General features: G+C 46.9%; 1 protein-coding gene across 6 annotated transcripts in view; it reads right to left on the bottom strand.

The window, feature by feature from the left end:
- Alkbh3 (alkB homolog 3, alpha-ketoglutarate dependent dioxygenase) overlaps positions 1–13,921 on the bottom strand; it is a 51,026-nt gene that overhangs the window by 10,558 nt on the left and 26,547 nt on the right. For 3 of the 6 annotated variants that reach the window (XM_004851997.3, XM_087205635.1, XM_087205634.1), the window contains exons 9-10: positions 7,124–7,222; positions 6,057–6,337 (exon numbers count right to left, since the gene is read on the bottom strand). The exons of 1 other annotated variant lie outside the window; for it this stretch is intronic. In XM_004851997.3, coding sequence (XP_004852054.2) covers positions 6,167–6,337; positions 7,124–7,222 — 270 coding nt within the window. In that variant the 3' untranslated portion in view covers positions 6,057–6,166. Of the gene's footprint in view, positions 1–6,056; positions 6,408–7,123; positions 7,223–13,921 lie in introns of those variants that run through there. 2 more of the 6 variants (XM_004851998.3, XM_087205637.1) reach the window with 1 other exon arrangement.

Here is a 13,921-nt window from a genome sequence, read left to right as displayed (position 1 = left end):
TCGTGAGTAGCAAAAACAACCAACATCAACAATGATCAACATACCTAACACAGGACCTGCTTAAATAACAATACAACTATATACAACACTACGCAGCCACTCAAAACAAAGTTGCAAAATAATATCGTGCATTAATATACATAAATGGAAAAGGGCTACAAGACTATAAATTTAGTATGAAGTAACTTTCCTCAAGTCCATAAATGTATGGGAAAACATATTTTGCAAAACGTGAAGACATATCTTCCCTAGCTTATAAAGTTACACAATGATTTTTCTTTCCTTTTTTATCTTTCTTTTTGAATTTCTTGCAAAGAACACATACTCCTTTTGCGGCAAAGAGAAAAAAACCCGATTCTGCAAGAGAAAATGAAAGCCGTATTGGTTTACTTCTATCTATAAAAGAAGGGATTGTGACTTCCTTTTATAGAGCCCCTATCACATCTGATATACAATCTCTGGACATAAAAACCCTGGTCCTGAACAGAATTCCAGCTTGGCCATGTTTAATCTTCCAGGCCAAAGTGTTCAGTGCGGAGTTTAGAAATGGCCCGAAAGCGTGTGAGCAGCGGGTGGGGGTGGGGGTGCATCTGGGGCTGGTCCGTGGGGGACCAGGGACGGCCTGGCAGGCTGGGAGATGTCAGGAACTGACCCCAAGGCGAGGAGACCGGGAGAGGCAGGATCCTGGAATCCAGCCATGGTGCATTAGGAGGCAATTACCCAGGGGCGCATGTGGTGGGGCCTCCCAGACTGAGCCGAGAGGCAGAGCATGGCCACTGCGGCATCTGGGAGCTCTCTTCAGCTCGAGCTACAGAACTTCCGACAAGAGGCTTAAGTGCAGTTGGATCTTAGTATGATCGGCCCCACTCACAGGCAGTTTTCGCTCTGGCCCTCCTCCTGAAAGCCTCCGTTCCCTGCACCCCCAACAGAGGAGGGAGCACGGTGAGCCTGCAGGGGAAGGGCAGGGTCTCGGCCATCCAGGCCACCGAGGGACTGCCCACCCCGCACAGGGTTAAGCCTGGGGTTAGCAGGGTCTGCGAAACGTGGCACTTCAAATAATTAGGTTACTAACTACGTTACTGTCGGGCACACGGCACGCATGACGTCAACCCTCCCACAGCCCCAAGAGCGGGCCGCGTCCACGTCCATCTCATGGCTGAGGGAACTGAGGCTCCGAGACTGCCTGGGGTGACTCTGGATCTTCCTTCCTCCCCCGCAACTGGGGCTTTCTGGCGGCTAGGGGAGGGTGGGTGTCGGCCCAGCTCCCTAAGTCCCCCTTGCAGGCAGCCAGGCGGCCGGGCCAGGCATCCCACAGCGGCCTAGCTGCCCATCTCACGCTGGTGCAGAGCTCAGGGTGCGAGGCACTGCAGGGCGGGACCACCTCAAGCTGTGGCAGGGGTCCCTGCCGTGTTCCCCAGCCACCTGGCTGGCGCGGTGTAGACTACTTCACTCCTTGGAGGCCGACCCCCATAGTCGCTGTGACCTTCTGGGGCTGCCTGTGCCCCAAGTTCCCGGTCGTTAAGTCATTCGAGTGGCACAAAGAACACCCTGGCCTGGGCCCGGGATGTGGGTCTGCAGCCTGGGCTGCCTCATCCCCTGGGTGGCCTTGGATGCTGCACATTTGACCCCAATTTTCTCACTTGTTCAGTGGGGAGAGGAACCCCTAGCCCGCACCGTCAGGGCTTTGGGGAGACAAAGGGCTCAGGCGCTGCCCACTCACCCTCCTGGGGGTCACCTGTGCTAGCTCTGCTCCCTCAGGCCAGGTGAACTGAGGCTAAAGGTGTGTGGGGGCGGCGCCGGGACAAGTCAGTGGAGAAGCCCACCAAGGCAAGGGCATGAGGAGCCCTTCGGCGGGGGCCCCTCCTCTCCTCTGCCCGGGTGGTCCCAGCAGCCTGATTAGCCCTGGCCAGGTTAGGAAGCCCCAGGGCGCCCTTCATCCAGACACCCACAAACATTCCTCGGGCAGGGAGGTTCTAGCCCTTGACCCAGGATCGGAAGGGGTGGGTTCCCTTCCCGCAGGGTTCCATCGTCATTCTCCCAGGCCGGGGCTGGACTCCCGGCCGTGGCCCGGGTAAGGCGGCTCTGTGTCGTCATCACAGCCTGCAGATGGGCTCCTGGGGTGCCACGGGCTGGGGACTGGGCGGCGCCTTCCTGCTTCCACTCTTGGAAGGGCGAGGCAGCCCTTGCTGCGCGCTGGGTTCGGGACACCGGCAGGGGACCCTCGGGCACTGCGGGCGCTCAGTCGTCACAGCGCCCGCCCACAACCTTCCTGTGGTGGGCGGCTAATTGCACAACGGTCACGAGGCCCTCCAGAGCCCTCTGGGGCCCCTCTTCCCCAGAAAGCTCAGCGCTTCCACTCCAGGAGGCTCCGCAGCAGCCACTGCTGCTGTCAGCCCAGGGCCTCGGAGGGAGAGAGGCTGCCGACCACAGTGAAACCCATGGGCACCGTCAATGGATCCCAGAACCCTATAAACCCTCTAGGTGCCTCAATTTCCTCATGCGTCTAGGAAAATAATCCATGGGATGGCTTTGAGGAATGACGCAGGTCGGGAGGCAAGGTACCCAAACCAGCCCCTTTCAACTTCCCTTCCTTCACCCTCCATGCCGTCTTGAACGTGAGGATGTTTGTCCAGAGCCAAAGTGGGGTCCTGGCCAGGGCCCTGCCTGGGCAGTGACACATCCAGGGCTGAGGGATGTGACATCGGAGTTCCCAGGAGGGGCAGTGACAGAGTCCTCCCCACCACAATGTCACACACACACACTTCTGACATGCCACCCCACCCCCCCGCCCCGGTCTTTAACACTTAACAAATACCCAGCTCAGCACCGGGCTCTGGTCACAGGCTGGGGAAGGCTTTTAGAACACAAGGCGCCTGACTACTAAACCAGCTGGGAAAAGCACCATTAGTGTCCCACTCTAATAGATAAACATCAAAGCCACTTCCCTACTGATCCCCAGACAGGACTTGAATCCAAGCACAGATTCCAGCTGCACAAATGTGACAGGGGTCTCACAAGGGGGTTTCTTCCCAGAGTCAATGGGAGGCAGGGGAAAAGGTAGTCGTAAACTAGTCCCTGGGAAGGGAACATGTAGGTGGAATCATGTATAAGTAAAGATTTAAACAGACTGCATCACTATGGAAATGTTCCGCTTTTCCAAAGACGCCATTAAGAAAAATAAAATAATCAAGACTTCAGATTCAACACTACAAGTGTTTATGACCAGAAAAGGCAAAGTGGGTCTTAGATATTCTGCAGCCAAGAGAAAGCTGCCAGAACCCAAGGAAGAAATATTCCCAACAGAGCAGGAACCCATCACTTGTCATGACTTTCTCTGCAAGGCCCCAGTGGGAGCATTCCACTCACTTGGGGCCCCCTCAACTCCTTCGAGGTGCCTGCCACACAGTGGGGAGCCTGTGCCGGTGACTGGGCTCAGACAGATCCATTAGAATCCAGCTAGGGTCACAGCAGCACACAGGCAGCAGGGAGTGACATGGGTGCCCCGAGGTTCATCAGCTGTGACCCCAACCTCTGGGAAATCACTGGCAGAGCTACTGGTTTAGTCTTCATGGATCAAAGTGGGACCCGATTTCAGTTTAGGGTTACAATCTGGTGCTGTCTCGCTGTTCTGAGCATGCAGAGGCATTCCCAGCTGCAGCCTGACCTGTTTCTCTGGGCTGGAGCAGTGGTGATGGCAAGTACTGTAAGGAGCCTCATACTGAGTCTGGACACCATTCAAGGTCCCCAGATACATACTCAGATGATGAGGGACGATGGAACCACCGGGGAACCTTTACCTACCTGGGAAGGTTTCCAGGTATGTGGTAGGAAACACCTGTCAGAAAAGTTGGCTGAAGATTTTTCTCAATGCACCAGATTTCACCAAAATGAGTTTCTTCAATTAAATGACCAATTGCTGCCCAGCTGGCAGCAGTTTTTGACCAGAAGATGCTAATGTTGATTAAGCAGAGATGAGACGCAGAAACCTGCCCTGAAACACAAGCAAGCAGGCAACACACAAGTGGCATGGAGTTAGCGGTGGTCAGGACTGCCGGAGCCAGACCTGGAAAGTACACGCGTTTGGGAATTCACCTGTTGTCTGAATTCTGGCCCTGCCACTGCAAGTCGTGCTGAACTGTTTAACCTCTCAGAGACTTTTCCTCATTTCTACAATGGGAACAGGTCTCTTTCTTGTCCTGCTGTGGAGAGGTTTAGGGATCATGTATACAAGCTCCCAGGACAGTGCTTACAAAGAAAAGAAAAATGGCAGCTGAAAACCCTGAATGTTTTTCTTCAGGCTACAATCTGTGCTGGCTTCCTCTGCTTTACAGGTACAGCTTCACCCCAATTCCAAGGTAGCATGGATTTCCAGTAAACATGGCAACAGGCTGGGGTGATCTGCTGAGCATGGCTGTCCTTCGCCACCACCCGGAGTCCCTGCCTATTGCTAAACTCAGCACTTTTGTTCTGTGGCAACTACCTACCTGACATTTCATTTCAGATGGGACCTTATCTCGGTGGTGGAAATAAATGGCAGTCTACAGTGACAGCAAGAAATAAAGGCTAAGATGTGCTGCTCTCTGACCAGGAAACCTGGTGTGTGTGGGGGCCCAACCTGTTTGCTGGAGAGGAGGAATTTGTTTCCCTGATAGGCAGAGGCATGTGACAAGTGAAGAGATCAAATGCCCAGCTGCAGCAGGGGGACTCTGTGACCCTCCATTAGGAGGGGGGATGCTGGAAGACGTAGAGCCATCTGGCACTTCTTCTAAGTTCGTAAAGAATGGAAGGGAAATTTCCCAATGTCACGCAACAGGCCCAAAACCAGAGCTGGCTGTCCCACCCTGGCCAGGCTTTATTTGCTTTAATAGGAAAACAGCTAGGAATTCAACAAAGTTGATTTTATGTTTATGGAGATTTATACCTTCTTCCCTGGAAGGTTCGGTATGATGCTCAAAGTGTGAAAAGCATTTAGTATGCCTCACAGATAAAAGCTTTACATGTTGACAGACAGACAAGACAGACACACAGCCTGGCCAAGCATGGTGCTACAGCCCAGCTCTGGCTCTAAGTTTGCCCCATGGCTGGCACTTTACCACGATCATGGGGATCACTGACCTTACAGGACGGAAGGAAAGAGGATAAAAAGCAAGAGGGTGCTGTAAATCTCCCCAGAGGTAGAGAGAGAAACTAACTCCTCTGCCCTACTTTCATCTATTTAAGTGCATTGTCCTTCTCTTGGGTTTTCCATGTCTCGTTCGGGTTTTACCTGGCACACTGCTCCTGAGTCAACAGGTCAAGGAAACACATGCTTTTATGATGCAAGAAGGGGCAGCCACTCTGGTCTGCTTTGGGAACCTTGGTGACATCACAGACTAACCTCTGAACCTCAGAAACTGTGCAAGGGAACACTGAGTCACAGACAGCCTCAGTCATGGGGCTGCTGAAATCGAAGGTGGGGGGAGGACCATGAGTTTACTCGGTCTATTCCCTGTAGGTCTGCTCTTGCCTCTACCTGGCTGGCTTTAAATGACTCACGTGATTCTCCAAGGGAACCTAATCTATGTGGAACAGCTGTCACTAACGGCATTTGCTGCTCTTCTGCCAACATCTCAGCCTACTTCTCATGAATCCTCAGCTCTTCTTCCTTACCTAAGGGGACTGTATTTTCTGGTAGTATAGGTATCCGGTGACTGCCTAAGGTGAGGGCTAGAGACCCTGCCTCCTCCCTTCATCTGGAGGACTACTCCCAAGAGTGTCCAGGAAGACAGTTAGAAACAGTGTCCCCTGAATGTACAGCTCCCCATTATAGTAACATACAGGCCGGGATGTGACAGTGCCAAGACAGACTACAGCAAGGCTCCTGAAGCCACCTCTGTTTGGGTTTCTGCAGCTGTCTGCCCACAGAAGACTCCAGAGCTGCTGACATGTATTTATATCTCTGCTCCACGGACGTCATAAGGAAAAAACACGTGCAGATTTTCCCCAGATACACAAGGCCATTCACATTTCTTCAGATTATAGGGGGAGGACAGGAGAAAAACAGATTATGGCCCAAATCATGTGCAAGCACAGCCGCAGCAGTTTTTAATTTGCCTAAAGATAATGCATGGTTTGAGATGTGCTTCGGAAAAATTGTTCCCCAGTGGGCATATTATCAATTGAATTGCTAGGGGCTCTCGTTTAATGGGACAGGGAGCTGGGAAACAACTGCCACGATCTTCCAAATAGCTGCATCTCGGGTAGGCTGGAGCAGCCTCCTGAAGTGTCTTCTGCCGGAGGGCCACTGCACACAAAGGTTTCTCCACAAAGCGTGGTCACCTGGGCGCCTCACCGGGGTCTGGATACACAGTGCGAAAGGTCAGGTTTACTCTCAGTTCCCTGGAGTGGTATTCTTTAGGCACTCGATGCTAAATGGAAATATAAATAACTCCTGGGTATAAATACACACACATTTTAAATTCAAAGCAATTTACAACTTACTTACAAGGGTATAGAAATATTTCCATTTTATCCTGGTCTCAAGCTCTTTAAAGTTTTGTGAAAAATGTTACCCTTCTCTCCAGTTTCCAGGCAACCCCACTAAGCTAGCAGCCTTACAGTGAGACACTTTCATCTTTTCTAATTGTTGCTCCTCTTCTCAGATTCCTGCCATTTTCCAAATCTCATAAAACAACAACAACATATAACTGGAGAAGGTCAAAGAGAGTCACGAGATTCCACTCTCTTGCTAAGCTTCGGTATGGTAACAAACATAACTTAAAAATGGCCTGGCCTGGCTTAGCTGTGGGGCTGCGCAGCCCACCATGGCAGCCTCTGGCTACTGGCAGTTACTGAGATTTAAAGTCATGATGTTTAAAATGCAGTGGTTTGGCACTCTTGTAACATTTTAAGTGACCAACAGTTGCGTGGGGCTAGCGGCTACGACAGCGGGCAGCGCAGAAAGCTCACTGAGAACCGCTGCCTCGGGGCCCGCTTGGGTTCTCAGCGGCATTGAAGCACCCACCTTGGAAACGATGTCCATCGACTGGCTCTGGCCCCCTCATGGCGACTTGCTTCTGACCACATGTTTACATGGAAATGAGTCCCCCTCAGCCATTCGAGAAGGCTCCTTACGCACCCTCACCTGCCAGTCAGCTTGTGTCGCTCCTTCCATGACCAACAGGGCCCCGTGATCCAAGGGTATTTTCACTCTTTCCACATAGGTGTAGTCTCTGTTCTCTTCCTACAAAACAGCATTCAGTGCACTGAATTTTTTGCTGTGTGAGCAAAGGCGACAGAACCTGACAGCAGTCAGAGAGATGGAAGCTGCTCCTCCTCAGCCAGGAGGTGGGGTTCATGCACCAGCTCGGCTGCTTGGCAGTTGTTTGGGCTTCCGTAAGTGATTTCGCTTCTCTGTGCCTTGATTTGCTCATTGGTAACGGTCATGGTGCCAACATCTGGCACACAGGGCTGCTGTGAGCCTCCGTTGATATGTTACGTGTAAACCTCTTGGAGTCCGGTGCACAGTGAACAGTCAGAGCTAGCTGTCACGATCATTGACATCCAAAATGCAGAGAAGCCTGATCTGGCCTAGGGAGGAGCGGAAAATCACGAGGATCCTTCCCTCTGTCTCATGTGTACTACATTTCAACACTGTGTGGGGAAAATGGCCTTTTAGCCAAGACCTGGTGGGCTGAGTGCTGCTTCACCCTTTCACAATGTGTGTTAATTCACTCACTGGCACCTATGTCAAAACAGTTGCAGCTCTTTCCAGGGCTACTCTGGAGACGCGTTCCTGTCTCTTTCCAGAACAGAAAACAGCAAGGCCTTCTCAGAGGAGAGTGTTCTGGCCTAACCAGAACAGTGCTGCCAAACGAAGCCTGGCTGTCTGGGCTTGTGGAATGGATCACAGCTCCTGAACAATCAGAGCGCACATATTTTGTATTTACACTGTCCCTTTCTGCTGGAGAGCTCAAAATCAACTTATGTGCAGTGCTGTCTCATATCTTCACAGCACAGCCTGCAAAGCAATCAACAGGGGGTGTGACTCCTGCCTCTCGGTGAACAAGTACCTTGCTCCCAGCAATGAAGACACATCAAGGGCTGGGAGTGGGGCAGAGCTGAGCTCCCTGATTTCTTTGCTCCAGCTGTGGCAGAGCTGCTGGGCCTTGCCACACATGCGCTTCACATTCCAAGGCAGGGGTTATGTGGGGTCACTACAGGATGGATCTCAGTGTAATACTGTGTTTATGTTTATTACTGTATGGGTCCCTCTAAGAACCTAACTGTTTACAATTATTTCCCACAGGAAAATCAAAATCAAAACAATAAGGGACTTGCATAAACAGTCTAAGTTCTAGGGCCCAACTCTTGGCAATGACTTTTTCAGGGATAGTCATAATTTTTACAGGCAGAAGATATAAGCGATGTTTGAAACGACTTTCGGTTTTAGTGACTGATTTTAATTGTGTGCCACCTTTCCTCTTCAGGAGTAAGTAAGCACTATCATGATCACCTGACTGCTCAGCCAACCAGAGAGCAGTGGGAAGGTGGCCCTGCCTTGCTCTGGACACCCAGCTCTATCTCAGATGGCAAAAGATGGCTCTCTGAGAAAAGCACGGCAGACCGAGGAGATGCAAATCTTCCTGGAGAGAAGGTAACAGAAGGGAGTGCAGCACCCACAAGATTAGAGGTCCAAGGCTCCTTAATTTGGGCTGTACAGGCAGTTATTGGGCAAGGTTCAACTCAGCTAGAAGGAGAACTTCTGCTACCCTCCACATAATCAGGGAGGGAAAGACAGCCTGAACGTACACATTAAGTACCGACACTTAGACCGGAGAATAAAGTAAAACACAGAGGAAAGACATCTAACCACAAGTTGAGAACAATTCTGAGGTGAAGATCTCTTAGAACATCAAAAACATCACTAGAGGAGGAGGAGCAATGGAGAAGTGAGCCTTATAATTCCACCTGGAAACATGAAGCAGAGATGTATGTCAAAAGTGAGAGAGAATTCCAAATGCAAGAGGGAAATAGCAGCACTGATGGAAAAAAATGAAGTTTAACAGATTCACACTCAACTTAATTAATTCTAATCTTTGGATTTTTCAAATGAGAAAAAGCTTCCGGTAGGTTTGAACACGTTACCTCCAACATAACCACCAGTCACATCTAAAAAGTAAAGGGAGCCTTCGCAAGGGAGGGAGGCAGCAATATGCAGCGTGCCCACTTCGAGAGATGATGGCACTACTGTGCGGGTTGTTACTTACTCCTTCCCACACCCGTGGCTCAGAAAGTGCATTCCTCATTGGCAGGAGGAGATGGACAGGAAAGCGGTCAAGGGAACCTATCAGCGCAACAGAGCTCACAAAAGCGACCTTTCTTTCTGAGGCCAGGGGTGGCAACAGAGTGTAGTGCCACCCTTTAACCTGACCAGGATGCACAGAGACCTTTCCTACCTAGGATGCAGAAGGAAGGCTGAGGCCCATGTGGCCGTGTGCAAAGCCTGGCTGACAGAAGGATAAGCAGGACTGGCAGGCAGCACGGCTCAGTGTGTTTGGAGGAGCACGTCCATGGTCACTAAGCATGGTCAGGTTACCAAAACACATCTCTGAAACTCCTCTCCTCTACTGCAGACTTCCTTCCAAACAAAACACACTCCCAGAAACCACTGCTTCAGGGAAAAACTTTCCATCCCTGACACCACCTAAAAGCAGCTTGTAGGGTCACAACTGATCTACAGGGTGGGCTCTGCTGTAGATGTTCTTGGTTTTCCACACACTTGAAACCTTACCAGAAGAGTAAAAAAGCAAAAAATAGGTACTTTTATATTAATGCTGAGCAACATGTCTATTCTCTTCCCAACCATAGCCCACTCATTTGAATGCTTAATTATGCTTCTCTAAGAAAGCTCGGGACTTCTCACAATTTTTACCTCTGTCTCTCTAAGATGCTATCCCATTCAGTGTCCTTTAGAAAGATGCGATCTAGGAAAAAAAACATCTGGGCATATTTATTGTTACATTACTAATCATCCAATGGAGGAATTTTCCTTTTTTATTAAAAGACAATTCACTGTATGAAATCCAGATTTCTCATGTAGTTACTCCTTTCTCGTCCTATAACAACAGTGTCTTAGAAATTAAAATTATCACTGCTTTAAAAATCATCATTACAGTTTTTTTCTTGCTGGCACATAGAAGTAACACAAATTGACTGGTGTGAAAGACAATTTGCAATTACTTGTTCAGTGTCTGTCTTTGTAGTCTCAGAAACACCATGAGAGAAGGGCTGTACGGTCCTGTGAGGACGCTCAGGGTCTGCCATCCACATCGGTATTCAGTTCACACAACACACAGAATATCCCATATACACGACCGTGTGCTCTACGTTTTAACATATTGTGAGCACTTTTCTAAAACTTTAAATGTTACATAATATTCCTCTGTATGAACACATCCTTTCTTCTTTAAGCTCACAAACACTTTTGACCATTTACATACATCAAGCGCTGTGCTACTGTTACGTATACAGCAGCACAGAACGCAGTGGAGACTGAGATTTTAATATCCCAGTATTATTTTTTTTTACTGGGAGAATGAAAATAAGAAAAGATTACTGCGAGTAAATTTAACAAAAATATCTCTAAATATATACCTAGGATATATTCTTAAAAGCGGAATTACTGGGCCCAAGAGTATGAACTTTAAGGCATCTGATTTATACTGCCAAACTGCTGTTTTGAGAAGACTGCAGCAATTTACGATTCCATCAGGAAAATATGACAATGGGAAAAATGACAGCTCATTGGAATTAGCATTAATTGCATGGTCTGACATTCTTGAACATGTTCCTGCTGCTAGCAGCTCTTCTGCTGTGAACTCTTCATGTTCTCTGTCCTCAGTTCTATGGGGATGCTAACGTTTTCCTTATGGATAGATACCCACAGACAGTAAGAGGTCTGCTTTTTGTCGTAAGTTCTACACTTTTCTTACTTGCTACTTGCCTTTTAGCTGTGTTTATGTTATTTAGCATAGAAGGGCTCAGAAGTTTCTAAAGCGAACTCCACTGACCTTTCTTTGGCTCTCCTTCATGGTTTTGATGCTTAGAAAGTCTTTTTGGATCCTGAGAAAAGTTAAATATTCAGCTGCATTTCCTTTTAGTTAAAAGAAAAGTTACATATTTTAGATTTAACTCTTTAGTCTACCTGGAGTTTTTGGTTTTGGTTTCTGTTTTTCCGCTCACTTTTTTTCCGGTGGTGCTGGGGACCAACCCAGGGCTTTGTGCAAGCTCAGGGAAGTGCTTCACCACTAACATAACCCCAGCCCCTGTGTTTCCAGGTAATTAATCCCAGACCTCCAGTTAGATGTTTTAGATAGGCTCAACTATGGTGGACCAGGGATGTTAAGATAGAATGATTGATGAGTTGCGCTGAAAACACCGAGAATCAGCGGAAGGAAGCTGCCCCACCGCCATCCCAAGCTCCTAGGGCAGAGAAGCTGAGCCGAGCAGGCGCCAAAAGCACGTACCTCCCCGACCCCGACCCTGTCCCCGTGGAAATGAGAAGACACGTAAACAAGCCTCAAAAACAGACTTCTGATCACCTACAGCAACCCCAAAGGGAAACGAGATGGAACAATCTGATACTCAACCACCTGGACTCTCTGAACTGGCAACAAAAGAGGATCTCGGAAAAATGAGATCGGAAATAATTACTCAGGTAACAGCAGAGATTTTGCTCATGGTGCAAGACATGATTAATAAATCTAGAGAGGACACAGATAAAAAAAATAGAGGATCTGAGGAACATGATGGAATCCCAACACAGGAACCAAATGGAATCCATAAAACAGACGCAAACAGATTTCCAGGAGATTAAAAACTCCATCAAAAGTATGCGCAGCAGAATGAACCAATGTGAGGATAGAATTTCAGATATAGAAGAAAAGATTGCAATTAGTGATCAGGAAAAGAAAAATTGCTTTAAAATTGTAAGGGAACTCGAGAAATCAATCCAGCAGCTGCTAGACGATGCAAAGAAGAATTACATAAGACTGACTGGAGTCAATGAAGAAAGAGGAGAGAGTGCAGATGACATAAAAAAACTGTTCACACAAGTGATGGCAGAAAACTTCCCAAGGAGGGGAAAAGAACTTGACATACAGATAAGTGAGGTATATAGGACTCCAGCTAGCCTTGATCAAAAAAAATCTACACATAGGCATATAATAGTTAGGATTCCAGAAATCCAACAGAAGAACAAAATTCTACAAGCAGTGAGAGAAAAGAAACAAAACACATACAAAGGAAAGCCCATCAGAATCACAGCAGACTTCTCAATGCAAACCCTCAAGGCAAGAAGACCTTGGAGTGATGTATTTCAAGCCCTAAAGGAAAACAGCCTCCAACCCAGATTGATGTATCCTGCAAAACTATCTTTCAAAATTGATGGAGAAATAAGATACTTTCATGATAAAGAGCACCTCAGGAACTTCATGAATATCAAACCAGCACTCCAAAAATTTTGCACAATACCCTAGGAAAAGACAATGAGGATCACAACCCCAGGAAACCCAGCAGAATGAATCCATTGGGTGTGACAAATTAAATGCAAAGCGGGAGAATCCAACAAAAAGAAAAAGTCGCGACAAGGCTTTTAAAACTTTTAACTTCATCTCCCTAATGAGTGTATAATTCAATCTTATTATTGTACTGATTAGTATTTTTCTGATTCTAGAGTTGCACACCTTTCCTTGTGCTATACTGGCTTTTTATCATCTTCTTATGTCTACTTTTTAACTGGGTTGTCTATTAATGGGCTCTAAGAATTCTTTATATATTCTGGTCATAGGTTATATGCATGTAAATATGGTCTGTTTAAGGACTACTTTTCATTTTAATGATGTCATTTAAAGTTCTAAATTTTGATGGAATCTCATTTATCAATTTTTTTCTTCTATACATCATGTCTTTTGTACACTAGGTAGTCCTTGCATACCTTGAATTCATAAACATTTTCCCTTATAATTTCTTCTTAAAGTTTTATACTTTTAGGCTTTCATATTTAGGTTCATAGATCCCTTCAAGTTATTTTCATGTATGGAAATAAAGGGTTGAGGTTAATTTTTTATATATGGATACCAGGTGTTCTAGTGCCATTTGCTGAAAACACTATCTCTTCCTCGGCTCTTGAATTGAGTTTATATTCTATAAAATGCTAATGTTAAATAGTCTTTCAAAACTCAGTGGACCATATATGTGTGGTTCTATTTCTAGATTCTCTGTTTTATTCAAATGATCTATATGTCTTTCCTTACACCAACACTGCCTTGATTACTGTAGCTTTAGAAGAAGTCTTAAAATTAGGTACTAAACATCTTCCATCACTTTTTTTTTTAACTTTTCTAGGTCCTTTGTACTCCTACATAAATTTTAAATTTCAATATCCAATTCTTCATTTATAGCAAGTATACACAGACCTGAATTTTTATATATACCTTGTGTTTTGTAATCTTGCTAAATTCAAATACAAGTTCTAGGGGTCCTAGAGATTTCTTAGTATTTTCTCTGTAGATGATCATTTCATCTACATATAAAGATTTTGCTTCTACCTTGCCAGTCCTATCCTAATTGTGTCATTTTATTGCCAGACTATTTTGATGGGGACTAGGTTTCAAAGTGTAATGGACAGATAAAGAGTAAGCATATCTGCCCTTGTTCCCCACCTTAAGGAGAAAGCATTGCATCTTCTCCATTCATATAAGGCGCTCTCGCTGGAAGTATGGAGAACATGTCTTTAATCTGTTGAGAAGGTTCTGTTCTACTTCTAGTCTCCTGATAGCTTTTACCATGAACAGCTGTAGAATTTAGTCCAATACTTTTTCTCCAACTACTGACAGGATCATATGGCTTTTTCCTTTCCTCTGTTAAAATGATGACTTTC

Source organism: Heterocephalus glaber, unplaced genomic scaffold (assembly GCF_053883595.1).
Source record: "Heterocephalus glaber isolate CG9 unplaced genomic scaffold, H.glaber_assembly_v1.0 deba00000594, whole genome shotgun sequence".
NCBI classification, from domain to species: Eukaryota; Metazoa; Chordata; class Mammalia; order Rodentia; family Bathyergidae; genus Heterocephalus; species Heterocephalus glaber.
This window is presented reverse-complemented; position numbering and strand designations above follow the sequence as displayed.